The sequence below is a fragment of the Orbicella faveolata genome, unplaced genomic scaffold (genome assembly GCF_042242905.1).
Source record: "Orbicella faveolata isolate gen_17 unplaced genomic scaffold, um_ofav_v1 contig_25, whole genome shotgun sequence".
Taxonomy (NCBI): domain Eukaryota; kingdom Metazoa; phylum Cnidaria; class Anthozoa; order Scleractinia; family Merulinidae; genus Orbicella; species Orbicella faveolata.
Window position 1 is genome coordinate 11714570 of NW_028301553.1, and position 14118 is coordinate 11728687.

Genomic DNA, 14118 nt, shown 5'->3' on the forward strand with positions numbered 1-14118 from the left:
GCCGTGAAACCACACTGAAATATTTGTGACAGTCTGGCGGGAGAGGTCTACCCGCAGATTAGAGCTGATAATTTTCATTCAGGCAAGGAGCTTTAAAAAGGTTGTCATTTACGCTTCACGACTAATAAAACGAGATAGCTTGTTGAGGTGAACTTTGGCCATAGCTTCTGTTCGTGATTGTATTGCACACCATGTGGCCTGCGACGAATTAGAGCGATTAAAACTAATACCATTTGTGAAAACACGAAACAAGATAAGCCCAAATATTGCAAACAGACAGCAAATGAAAACTGTAGGCCATGCTACTTTAAAGCCAAGGCCAAATAAAGAAAACAGATCGGAATTACAATACCTATGAAACAAGAAAAGGCGCACACTTTGGTCAAAGATTTAATTAATACTATTTATAATAGTTTTTGTCCGGCAAAGGCAATTTTGATAAGCATCTTTTGAGCTAAATCGTTTCCAGGAACCTCTGTCGAGGCTCTAGTTTCGCCTTGACGATAAAAAAGAGAGAAAGAGAGAGAGTGAGAGAGATAGAGATAAGATCCTGATCATAAGGGTTTGGGACACTTTTTCTCTGCGAGAAACCAACAATTTAAAGTCATAGAATCGAAATAGCCTTACAAAGATCTTTTCCTAGCCCATCCCCCTCCCCCCTGAACAATGTTGAATTTCTTTGACTCTACAATATATTTGCGACTCACATCTTTGACTCTTGACACCCAACATTTTCCGGGGGGGAATAAATAGAAATGCTGTTTTAAAGAAAAATGACGAAGTGTCCCCTACGTATTGTCCAGGATTGTAGGTTCCGAATGCGTACATGAGACATATAAAGCGGCTCTCGACTTACATCAGATACTGCTTATATCGAAATTGTTAGATGGTCTTCTCGTTATCCTTACAATACACCGCATTATTTTGCAAGAAATTAGAGAAACTAAGTAAATCGTGCCTTATTGTTGTTGAAATGACTTCCATCAACAGCAAAATGCACAGTCCTGCAACGAGAAGGGCTGAAAAACAGGAGTTTTAATTCTTCAGGAATTCGGTTAAGTTGGTTCAGGGGAGATTTGCGATAATGCGAGCGATGATTTTCTTCGTCTCTTGTATGAACTCAATTAGATAGAGGGAAAAGTTGGACTTTATTGCTTGAGAAAACTACTTCTCAGTAACTCGATAGAAACGTAAAACAGGCACGAGCTGTTGACGTAATGATGGCACGTCCAAAGAGAATGTGTATTTTGATCATAACGTGTGATTTTCCTTTCTCTTACCAGCAGTGTTTTCTAAAAGAAATAGAAATCATTTTCTCCTTGCTTCTATTGAATTATAGATGGAAGCTGTCATGGAAACTAAAGTTCGAGAGAATTCGAACTGAAGATAAGATAAGATAAGATCATGGAGATTTGTACCTTCATACTGTGTAAGTGTCAAGGTATTTAGCGGACTAATTTGGGACAATGAACATTGAGAATGAACCTACAGTACTTAAATGCAAAAGATAAATATTTAGAACACTTAAAAAAAATTAAAATTACAATCTAAAATGTAATTAGAATTATTTGCAACGTAATCTATTCATTGCAAAGTTTACAGCTTCGGCAACACTCCCTGCGGCCTTTGTTCTCACAGCATTATAGCAATTTCGTACCTATTTTTTGAACAAGATCTGTAGTAGTGTAATCATGTTTATTTTATTTTCAACAAAAAAAGTCTCAAATTTCTCAATAATGCCGTCAAAAAACAAATGAGAATTTGAGAACACGAGAGAGATTGGGTAACTGAATTTGTTTGTTTTCCTACTTTAATTTACTTTTCTACAATGTTTACAAATTTATGGAGTTTTTCGTGATAGTATGATAAATGGGTTAGGCTTCTTTATATGCCGGCAAGTATACATATTTAACTCTTGCGTAACAAAGTCTGGTAGAACATAACCTTTTAGCATAAGAGATGTCTTAGAGTGGTAGGAGTAGTCCCTCTTTCGTTCAGTTCGTGGTGCGTGACGGGAAAGTGAAACCTGCGAGAATTTTTTTTCCCGCGCGGCCAGATTTCGCGCGGCTATATTTTCCCTCGAAGTTTATTTACGGTCACGCTAGACGAGAGGGACTACTCGTGTTCTAGAGATGTCGGGGTACCTAAGAGAGCTGGACTGTTATGATTCCTTCTAAAGCAAGTGCTACGCATTGACATACTCCGGGCATAGCCAATCGAGCACAATCGAACAATTAGCAATATTCCCAGCGCGGTTATCTCAGGCTACTACGAGTATTCTTTCACCGTATTCTCTGTCAGAGGAAAATACTTTTTAAGAAAGAAAAAAGGAAGTCGAGGGCAAGCACTGAAATAAGTGCAGTAAAGTTTGATGAACTATTTTAATCTGAAAACATTGTCTTACTTGGTATTATCGACAGTGCAAGCTTGGTCTGTGGTGGCAAATGCTACTGCTAATTTAAAGTTACTGCCGCAAAAGTTCACAACCATTCCTCTCTATTAATTATGCCGGTTTAGTATAAAGAAAATTTTGTATTTGCATCTTTTCGGTTTTGTTTATTTTTTTTTTTAGTTTATTTGTCTGTGATTTCGGTCATTCCGAGGATTCTGGATATTCCGTGTATTCCGAGAATTCCACTCCTGGCTTTCCAAACTCACTCAACAAACATACGATCGCCCATGTCACGGTGGATAAGTTGACTGTTGCGCAACGTCGCGTGACACGAATAAAGTTCAAGTCACGAAAGGCAGAATCATTTTACCATTTAAGTACGCTAGCTGTAACATAGGTTTCTTTTTTTTCCGATGCCGACGACATTTTTGGATTTCCATTTCATTTTCGCAACTGTCAACCAGATCTGCGCTAATATCTTACGGGGGATTGTCCCTGGACACGATGACGTCATTCTCATTGCTGATGCAACTTGAGTGGGAACTCGGCAATAGTACACCAAATAAATAAGAGGGACCGGTTGTTCGTGACCAACAACGAATGTTTCTCTACGGCAGCTTAAGATTTTAGCTGTATTTTTTTATGAAGAGTTGTTGAAATGGAACTGAATCACGGAGGATATCGCTATAAATCGATCGTAGTGACAGGAATAGCAGATCTGGCGTCCACTGAAGCGTTCAGCGATTGTAACAGGTACATCCTTGATTGTCGAACTCTACAACCAGACCAAATTTTAACCGAATTAACATCATTATGCCAGTTTATTCAACACTCGAAAGTGTCGCACGTCTGGATAAATTGTGGCCACGGAAGATTCCTCGAGATCAAGGAACGGCTGGGCAAAATATTGAAGGAAAATGGCACAGAGTCTGAAGACACTCATCACGCAATCCTAAAACTCACGACGCGCGATCAGTCGGTACCTGTCGCTGACGCTTTAAAAACTAGCATCGACGTCCTCAATTTCGGAAATAATCTGCTAGATATCCATCGTTTGTTGGACGCTCATCCTGGTCTTTTGAAGGGAAAAGCTCATCTGAATAATGCACTGAAGAGGAAACGACAAAATGACAACGATGAATCTGCCGTTGCGTTACCTACAGCGGCATATAGCGATAAACGTCGACCTCGCAAAAATGTCTTTAACGAGTTGAAACGAATGACCGCTGAATCAAATGAAAGCCGAAGGAAGTGCTACATGTGCGATTCCACAGCTGGTTTTGATCACGTGTGCGATGATTGTCATAGTTTGAACAGTGACATGAAGAAAGTTACGTGCGATTTGAAAGGAAGGTACGCTATCGTGACAGGTGGCCGAATCAAGATTGGCTTCGAAACTACTCTCCGCTTGTTGAGAGATGGATGTTTCGTCATCGCGACAACTCGATTTCCAGCCAATGCAGTTGAACACTTTAGCAATGAGAAAGATTTTAGTGTCTGGAAACACAGGCTGAAGATCGTCCGACTGGATCTTCAAGATATGCGCTCCATCAACGAGTTCCTTGAGAGCGTCAAGAAAAACATCCCTCATCTGGATATTTTAATCAATAACGCTGCCCAAACAATCTCTCGGCCTCTTCAATATTATGCACCTCTTATCTCCGAGGAAGTAAAGCGCCTGCAAAACTTGACAAAAGATGCGAACAATCTGATTGTCAATAAGAGCCAAGCATTGGACCAATTCAATTCCATGACTTCTTCTACACCATGTCGATCTCTTCCATTCGAGGCAAAGTCGAGTGATTTTCCAGAAGGAGAGAAGGACAAACATGGAGAACAATTGGACACCCGCTTGAGAAACAGTTGGACATACAATCTAGACGAGGTTCCACTGCAAGAACTTCTGCAGGTCTTGACCATCAATGCAGTAGGCCCGTTCATTTTGACAGCAAAACTTAAACCACTGTTAAAACAAAGTCCTTTCCAGCGAAAATTTGTCGTGAACGTGTCTGCAATGGAGGGGCAGTTTTCTCGCATCTCGAAGGGTCATCGCCATCCGCACACCAATATGGCAAAAGCTGCTTTGAATATGTTGACACGAACAAGTGGATTGGAATATCAGATGGATGGCATCTACATGACGGTTGTTGACACTGGCTGGGTCACGGACGAACGACCTTTCCATCAAGCACAACACGAGGCGGTCACAAAAGGATTTACACCGCCTCTGGATTGCCAGGACGGAGCTGCCAGAGTTTACCATCCAGTCATTCATGGACTTAACCCCGACAATTCGCCATACTTTGCTGTCTTTTTGAAAGACTTTAAACCTAAAAGCTGGTAATTTTATAATGCCTGCATGTTTAAACGTTGTAGAGTTTTAAAAAATCGATTGACTAATAACTAATTAATTAGTTGTATGACTGAGAAAATCACTACATTGTTATTGGCCAAGATGTAAGAAGGCGCAAGCAATTAAAGATTTTATACGCTACTTGTGATACTTGAAAATTCATTCAAATTTCACCATTTTAAAGAGAATTTGTAATTGTCACTCGTAGTGCAAATCCTTAATTACACTCGCATTGAATGAATGAATGAATGAATGAACGAATGAACGAATGAACGAATGAACGAATGAACGAATGAATGAATGAATGAATGAATGAATGAATGAATGAATGAATGAATGACTTTATCAAAGTGTCAATAGTATTTAGGTTAAAAAACTAATTGGAGATGCTATTTACCTCTAGTAACACGCATCAAGATGTCATTCAACACTAGAATATTAATCCAACTTGCTTGACTGACTGCCGTGTCGGATTGCCTGACGGCTTGAATGCCTGAATGCCTGACTGGATGACTGGCTGACTGACTGACTGACTGACTGACTGACTGACTGACTGACTGGCTGACTGGCTGACTGGTTGGCTGACCGAGTGACTGACTGAGTGATTGACTGATTGAACGACCCGGGGGGGGGGGTATTCCCTTATATGGGCTATATATGTATGTGCGGCCCCAAAGGGTATGGTGTTTCAGCCGTTTTGGTCATAAAGAGGGTATCGACTTTAGCTAATTTTGGCTATTTTGGTCATTAATAGGGTATGGATTTTGCACTCTAGCCTTGATATGGGTAATTTTTTAAGAAGAAGCCACTTTTTAATCATTATCGAAAAGAAAATCAACAAAAGCCCTTCACAAATTATGTTTACGGTAATTTAACATTGGTCTGAACGAGGGAACTAATTATAACGCAGTTCTGAAACAGGGTTTTGATTTACGGGTTAGGTCATAAATTGGGTTTTGAATTTTTGGTCAGGTCACAAATAGGGTAGGGAATATCGCAGATTTTGGTCATAAATAGGATAAAGGTTTTGGAAAGCGAGCCGCACAGCCCCACCCAATTTTTCTGGGAGTAACCCCCCACCCGGGTTGAACGATCGACCGACCGACCGCCTGCCTGCCTGTCAGAAAGACTGACTGACCAATTGAGCGGCCAACCGACGTGGGCTACTGACCCACTGATGGACTGACCGACCAACCACCTGACTGACTGACTGGCTGACTGGCTGACTGCGTGACAGGGTAACCGACCAACCGGCGAAATGACCGACCGACCTGCCGACCTACCGTTCTGCTTCTCTTCTGCCGATCCATCATTCTACAGACCGACCAAGCACACAACTGACAATTTTTAATTTAGTAATTTTCACTACATTTAAATTGATAATTGTATTTAGATCGTTATTAGCATAATTTTTATATAATATTACTTGTAGATTAAATATAGGTCCACATCAGCCTCTGGCTGCCTTTAATTTAACCTATTTCAAATAAAGTATGTATGTAGGTAGGTAGGTAGGTAGGTAGGTAGGTAGGTAGGTAGGTAGGTAGGTAGGTAGGTAGGTAGGTGGGTAGGTAGGTAGGTAGGTAGGTAGGTACGTACGTACGTATGTATGTATGTATGTATGTATGTATGTATGTATGTATGTATGTATGTATATATGTATGGCTGTCGACTGAACAACCCAACTACCCCTGACTTATTTACATCCACTGATATGAAGTGCTTATGTTTTGCCACTACAATGCATGGAAAAAAAAAATTAAAGCCACAAAAAGGAATATATTGTAATGTTAATTAAATCTGTTTCAACCTTTATGAAAGTCAAACTAAATTAAAGGTCATTAAAGTGATAATGATAATGAAATATCTATGAGCTTGGCTGATACAATCAATTGATTACCAGCCATTGTTCGGACTCGAGAAAGGGACGGAAATCGAGCTTACTAACAAACATGAGACTAATCCTCAAGGCAAGGAGAGGAAAAACATGGAACAGGATGGCATAAACTGACGTTACTCTTCACTTTTATAATACATTAAATTCCTCCTTGATGTCTTGAAGAGTCTGTGGTCAAGACCAACATTTTAGCATAAAAAATGTCAGGCCGAAAGGGTGCCTGCTTCTAGTCGGGGGCAACAAGGTCCCATTGCCTCTGTCCCCTTTTTCCCAGCAAGAAGGGACCCATGATTAATTCTTCTATTGAGTGCCTCTCTCTCTTTTGGGGCACCTTTGTAATCAAATTTTAGAAATACGAAAGTCAAATCAGCGCGGATTATGAGAACATGGCTATGGATTTTAAATATTTTGTACTCGTTTATTCAACATATCTTTCAGAGCCAATCAGAGCGCTCGTAGAATGCATCCTGTATCATGGGGTAGCCATCGGTCGCAGTTCGTTGCATTGTCACTGAAGTAGCTGTGAAAATTTTCCGGTCTACAGTTACCCGTTTCAAAAATCTATATTTCTGGCGTTAAAATTTGAAATGCATTTACGAATTTCTAAACTGGAGAATATAAAACGCCGACCACACTCAGCCAGCTTCCCTTCTGTTTAATCAGTCTTGTCTCTCTAAAATTGTCTGTTTTTCTCACCACAAAAATTCCTATTTATCCAAAGAGATCAAAATGGTCAAATACTGTAACACAATAACAACCAGTGATTAAGTCCTCTTATTTACTAGATGGATGGGTGTTGGAGAGTGGAAGCCGAGGGGCCAAAGGAAAGGAAACAGACGCAATCTCATGAGAGGGATGAAAAACACCGTGATTGAAGGAACGGGAAGGTGCTTGTAAATAGACTTCACAATTGAAAATAGATTGTGTAGCTGGCGGTTTTAGTTGGTTGGGGTATAGGACCGTATATAGAGCGTGATCCGCGAGTGGCCTTGGGCCGGGAAACATGTCTCTCACCAGGCTCCACGCGGTATTGCCGCTCTCGCCGATTGCTCGTGGGCTCTACTCCAATTAAACCGCTAGCTACCCCGGTCTTTAGGTGGCTGAACACAGTTTTTGATACCTGTGTTTCATTCACCTTTTTCTCTAAAACCCTTGATCCCTCGGTCGTCAAAAATAGCAGCAAGCAGGTTAACAACGCGAACTTTGTTTTTTGATAGTTAAGCTGACGTATGTACCGTTGCCATGGCAACATCAATAAATTTAAACAGGCCTTTTAAACTCGGTTTTGTTTATTTGAAGAAAATCTAGTCGTTAGATTTTCTTTATAATTTACATGCAACAAGCTTGTAATAATTCTCACAAGTTAACACCATTTTGCTAATAATCTAACGGAGAGATCTTTAATCATCCCTTGTTGAAGGTTCACCGGAACTGATCTAGAATTTACTTTGTTAAAGTTCAATTTTTTTCAGTACTCCTGTTACTTATTTCCTAAAGTATTTTCGTGCCAACTTTCGTGAAATTCTAATGAGCGGTTTTCGAGAAATAGGCGTATTTCCGACGGTGCAATTTTTCATTCAATCGCAATTTTTTTCACTTACTACGCATGCGCTGCATTTAACTGGGTTCTTTCGGTAACAAAGAAAAAGCTGAGAATATTGCTGGGTTCTTTGCATTGTTACCTTTTCTAACATATCTTTGTAATAAAAGACTAAAGCCATCAAAACACTGCGTTCAATTATAGAGAAAAATAGTACAGATAGTGCGGGTGTTGAGTAAATAAAATAATCGCTCTATTGACGGCATGTTTGTTTTTTGCAATCCTTGTGCGCGCGCTGAATTGCATCAGTAAAAGCGCGCGCGAAACTGTGTTCGGCCACCTTAATTAAAAACAACTGCAATTGGACAACGGCAAACTCCAAAGTACCTTATATCCCTTCTCCAAAAATGCAATTTAAAACTGAGATAAACTCTTGCTACCTAATAAACAGGACGTAGATAACGACACAAACCTTTAAATATCTGAAGATGTGGTTGTGTTGATCAGAATGACAAAATGGTACAGGAGAAAATGTATTTGTGGCATGTATAATGAACTTAAATCGCAGATTGCACTTCTCAAATAAGATTTTTGGAGATACCCTGTCCAAAGTTGTCCCGGGATTTGCCCCGATTCTATATCTTAGTAGCGAGTTACTTTGTGGATAAAGTGCCTCTTGACCAAGAATGCGACATAATATTTGACACCACCTAGGGCTTGAACCCGAACCACTCGATCTGGAGTCGATGTTGCCCAGTGCACCACCCGTAAGGACACTGTGTCTTCCTAAGGTAAAGTTGCATCACTCCATTTTACTCAGTCAACTTTTTTTGCAGCACAAAATCTTGACAAACTCGACACGAAACGCTCGGTTCATGACTCCATATATGAAAACGTTTATGGCACTACTGGTTGCCCCAAAGTACGTACTTATAAGATACACTTGCCTTGACACAGCCCACACACCAATGAATCGAATGCATTCCACGGCCATAACAGGACCCCAACACAGACAAAAGCCAAGAGATACCGTGAAAAGCAACTGTGCTAGTCTTATTTCCTCAGCGTTATTGCTAAGCCTCCTCTCGGTTGAAACTCGAAAGCGTTGTTGTCTAATGGCTTTGAATACTTTATGGTACAGGATGATTACAACCGCCATGGGAGCTGGGATGTTAATTGTGAGTGTTGTGGTAAAAAGGACAATCGATGCTGGCGTAAACGACGGGGAACTGTAACAAATTACGGTGCCAGGATGAAAAACGAAAGTTGAAATCCCCAAAATAAACGGAAGGGCGCTGCAGATTAGAGCCCAGGCCCATATAAGAAGAACGGTCGTGACAGTCAGCTTTGAGGTGTAGAGGTTAGGATAAAGATGAAAATGAACCGCCCGAATGTATCTGTTACACGCTGTTAGCGCCATTGTGTGCAAAGAAGCGATGCTAAAAGCGAAGACACAATAGCCTTGTAGACGACAGGTCCAGTCACCGAAAGGCCATCTGCCCGCTATTAACGATCCAACTGAAAATGGCAGGGAAAATACTGATGTCAGCAAATCTGTCAGCGCTAGAGAGATGATGTAATAGTTAGGAATTATCCGCAGCCTGGAATTTCTGTAAAATGCAAGGCAGACCAAGGCATTACCGACAAACGCCACACAATTGATAATCAGAAGAAACAGCGACTCGACGACTACGAGTGAAACAGGTCTGGACTTCAATTCAGCAGCTAGGTCATCTTGGGAAGCTGCCACTGGGTTGAACGACATTGAAATGTTGCTTGAGGCATTTGATAAGCTTGAGCCCGCCAACGCCATTTTCAAAATGCATATTATAGCAATTTAACCATATGATCAAGTCTTGTTTCACCTGGAGTCGCAGGATTGGGATAGATCAATGCTATACAATGAAGGGCGAAGATCCAATGCGTAGCCTTAAGCTTACAGCTTTCAGAGCTGTGACCACTTGGGATTCGAGTACTTGGTGGACGGAAAATGACTTTCATAAGCGCACACCTCACTGTAAGAAAAACAAGACAGCTTTAATTAAACTGGGAAATCCTCAAGGGCGTCTAGTGCAGCGGAAGACCGCTTGTTTCCTATTGGCGGACAAGGCAGATGGCTGATTAGCTCACGTCATTAGCATTCTGCTTTGCAATAATACAGGAAGTTATAGCATTAAAATTCTGATTTTGTTTTGTGATACTGAAAATATTGCACACAGATTGATTTCTGCAGGATCTTTGAATTTCAAGGTCTGTTGTTTTCCACATTTTAGCCTTCATCAGTCTCCGTCAATTGTTATTGATTTTGATGTGTAGTCAGTGCATATCTTTTTAACTCAAGTTAAAAAAAACTCGGCGTGAACGACGCATCTATCAGACTACACTTACTATCGAATTTGGCGTCAAAACTTTTTTGTGGCATTTATCAGTTTTTCGAATTTAAAACCAAATAAGGGCGGGCGTGTTTTCAACTTTTGAAAATGGTAATGATTTAGTTATTCATTTTCTTTACAACTGAAGCAGTTTAATTGCCCTAATAACGCAACGAAAAAAGGATGCTTAAAAAAAGCTATACCAAAAAAAAACGCTATGAAATTCACTAAGTATCCCTGGCCGGCTAATTAGCCATGGTAATGAGTGCTTCCATGTATTTGAATTTTTAGGCAAGTAATTTATCTTGTGTGAGAGGATGGTGTGAATATCACGTTTTTGGATAACTCGCGGTATTTACCTTACAAACTGTCAAATAACTAGGCCAGTTTCAAGTACGTTTGAGGATACAATCAATATGTACTCAATCTAATGAAGTGAAAAGTGTTGGAGTATATTCTGGTGACAAGGATGGAAGTGGTTTCCATAGTAACAAAGACCGAGGTTGACGTCAATGATTCAGTGATTGACCGAGTCATGGTTTCTAAACATGAGCAATTGTTCCAAGCGAATGCCAATAAGATCAATTCAGTTTCCAATTTTCTTCCAAAGACTAGAGTAAGCCGCGGAAGGGTAAGCGGATGTTTATAGTAATTGCTTCTTAGCGCCATTTATAGACCCGGCTATTTAATTACTACTCTGAACAGCATGAATTCCGATTCTTAGCAAAAGCGAGACTTTTCTTTTAAACATTTAAACATAATGTGAAAGATTTCCTGCAAGTTTTTCTGCAATTAGTAACCCAAAAGGTGATAAGCTATATTGCTGTCAGATTATGCACAGGCCGCGCATTTTTTACGAAGTTTGAGCACGTTTCGAATTTCTCTTTCACCATGGCCAGCAACCATGTCGCTTGTTGGCGCTGTATTTCACCCAAATGAAATCTATTGTTTATGATTTGAATTTTCCTAAGATTTTACCCACGTTTGTCCCATAAATTCATTGTACTCAGCTGAGATAAAAGATTAATTGCCCTGGAGCTTACTATCGTGCACAAATATGGCGATTCAAAGGCTACCGCTCTTTGATAGAAATAGCCCTGGCAGTCAAACTGATCAGCCTCAAAAATACGCCAATTAATATATTTGACTTTTTATAAATGTTCTCTAGTTTTCATTTTTTTTTTTTTTAATTTTTTATTTAAAAAAAAAAGAAATAAGGCGAAAATTGCTGTCGTGTAAACCGCATATGTCCTTCCAACAGAAAGAATGTCCTGTCAACTTCGGTAATTAGATGATCAGGTTACCTTTCACATTATTTGATCATAACTAAATTTCTCTTCATTTTCTTAAGTTTCATCTCGCACTGTGAAAAAAAAAAACTGTACTAAAATAGTGGATTCAGGTCCAGTTAGCTTGATGCCCCGCTGACAATGATTCATCGCTATCTTCATTTATTTAATTTCCACATCAGTGTAGACATTAATTTGATGATTCTTAATCTAAAACACAAAAGATGAACAGTCCCTTGCACCGTAGACGTGCATGGAGTCATTCCAAGAAGCAAAACACAATAAGTCAATGTCTTTACTTGATTTTGCACGAGGATCAGTGAGACAAATTTCAAAGAATGCTTAATATAATACATAATGTTTCGTTCTCAAGACATTACACATACTTAGAGCGAAACGATTTCACAAGAAATATACTATTTTAGTTGAATAGATTAGCATAAAATGATATGATAATGTGAATGAGATGAATCATTCATGTGAACTGTGAGTTAAAGACCTAAAATAAAGAGGTCTTATGTATTCCTTTGTGGAGACTGCAAAGAACACAATGAAGAAAACAGTAAAATTTTAAAAAAAGCATGAATACGAAATCAGGTGACTATAGGTGCAATAAAGCTCAATCTACCTCCAAGCTTGAGGAATTTGCTCGGAAGCTGCTGTATATATTACAGGAAGGGAAATAGAAATTATAGAAAACGAACTTCTTTACGAGCATAAGTAATTATTAGAGCAAAGGAAGTGTTATAAAGCAGTCGGTAGCTTTCATCTTTTCCGGCCATCCAAGGGAAATGGCTTTCATTTGGCTTGCATGATCAGTATGTCGTACATGGTATACATATACGGACACATTTACCTAAACGTTCTGGATCGGTGTATAGCATATGCTTGGGCTTTTTAAAATCGACAGGCGAGCGTTATCTAATGCCTCAACTTGTTAAAGAAATACCTTCTTTTCATGCTACGTTTGATTCTTTCCACGGTGGCCTGTTGAATGTGAGTCACTGGAGGAAAAATGAAGAGATTAATGAATTATTCTGATTCACCTACTACGTTCTACTCCTTTGAGTGCCGGCCCAAACTGATGATCGATTCCAGAACCCGCGATCACATTGTGTGATGTACTCAGATCGAGGCTGAATGGGTCCTAGAATTCGAACGGACGTGAAGCTCATCTCTGCTGACGTAATAGTTTACAGCTAGATATGTATTTGAAAAGTAGAAAGAGATTGCAAACTGTAATTATCTCGTTAATCACGTTTTAAAAAGAGACGGTTGAACAACTGATAGGCAAACAAAGGATCCGCTTGCTACACAGCTATAAATAAGTCTGCCGGTGCCATTAACGTTTTTCAAAGAAAATATCTTGGTTTGTATATCATTAGAGAGACTTAGAGTGTATATACAAGTCCGCGACTCGTACGATTCGTACGAGACGTACGGGTGGTGAAACAATGGTTTACGAGTCGTACAGTTGGTGAACTGTTTGTCATTAGAAGGACTTGGAGTGTATACACTCCAAGATAATTTGGTTTTATCAACTGGGTTGGTAATGCGAATTGGCCACCGTAAAGAGATTCGAAAGCTGACGTTTTAAGCGTTAACCCTTCATCGGAGCGAATCGAGGAATTGTGGGTTGTGTGTGGTTTATATACAGAAAGATGGAGCTACGCTATTGGTTGGTACATGGTAACGTGAGAAACAGACAGAATAAATTAGTTGAATGAAAAGCGTTCGTTGATACCGTGAGGATTACGAGCGCCGATTTGAAAAATAAATTTTTGTTCTAGAGTTTTGCGGCTTTCCGTGCTTCCTTGATGTAGGGAAAGGCCGCAGACTGCCATTTGTTGCTCAGAATGATTGGGGAGACTAGAGTGTCTCGCGACCCGTTTAGATGCGTTTTCGTCGTCTTTCTCTACGTCACGAAGGTGTAACCAAATTATTAATTTTTCTTGTTTACAAAAGCTTTTTAGTACTTTTGTTTTGTGTAGTTTGGCATTATTCAAACTCAAAACAGAAGGACAAACAATATAAACAGAAAACCTTCCCTCAAAGTTACAAAACTCAAATCAAAATCCTCACTTATCCTGGTTTAGCTTAATCGAGCTTTGAACAACCCGGCCCAGGAGGTCCGCTTTTAGGCTTGGCTAAATCTATATATTTAAAATAATTTCATGAATATGTTGCATGCGAGATGAGGAGATGATAAGAAAGGAAATAAAATAATTAAGTGTCTATTTATGGGGGAGGGCTGGGATTGATTCGCCAATCAAGG

At 39.7% G+C, this 14118-nt stretch overlaps 2 protein-coding genes across 2 annotated transcripts; one reads left to right on the plus strand and one right to left on the minus strand.

Annotated features, from left to right (window-relative positions):
- Nucleotides 1-2737: 2737 nt before the first annotated feature.
- On the plus strand, nucleotides 2738-6613 carry LOC110041059 (uncharacterized). The gene has a single exon (XM_020746324.2). It carries the CDS (start codon nucleotides 3051-3053, stop codon nucleotides 4734-4736), a length of 1686 nt encoding a protein of 561 aa, XP_020601983.2. The 5' UTR covers nucleotides 2738-3050; the 3' UTR covers nucleotides 4737-6613.
- A 667-nt stretch (nucleotides 6614-7280) lies between these two features.
- Nucleotides 7281-13108, minus strand: LOC110041062 (melatonin receptor type 1B-B-like). The gene is made up of 2 exons (XM_020746327.2): nucleotides 12793-13108; nucleotides 7281-10197 (listed from the first exon to the last, which is right to left on the minus strand). The coding sequence occupies exon 2, from the start codon at nucleotides 9993-9995 to the stop codon at nucleotides 9003-9005; it is 993 nt and encodes a 330-aa protein (XP_020601986.2). The 5' UTR covers nucleotides 9996-10197; nucleotides 12793-13108; the 3' UTR covers nucleotides 7281-9002.
- Nucleotides 13109-14118: the final 1010 nt, after the last annotated feature.

Bases quoted from the DNA above. Each gene is read 5' to 3' on its own strand.
- LOC110041062 (XM_020746327.2), bottom strand. From the start codon at position 9,995: ATGGCGTTGGCGGGCTCAAGCTTATCAAATGCCTCAAGCAACATTTCA.
- LOC110041059 (XM_020746324.2), top strand. From the start codon at position 3,051: ATGGAACTGAATCACGGAGGATATCGCTATAAATCGATCGTAGTGACA.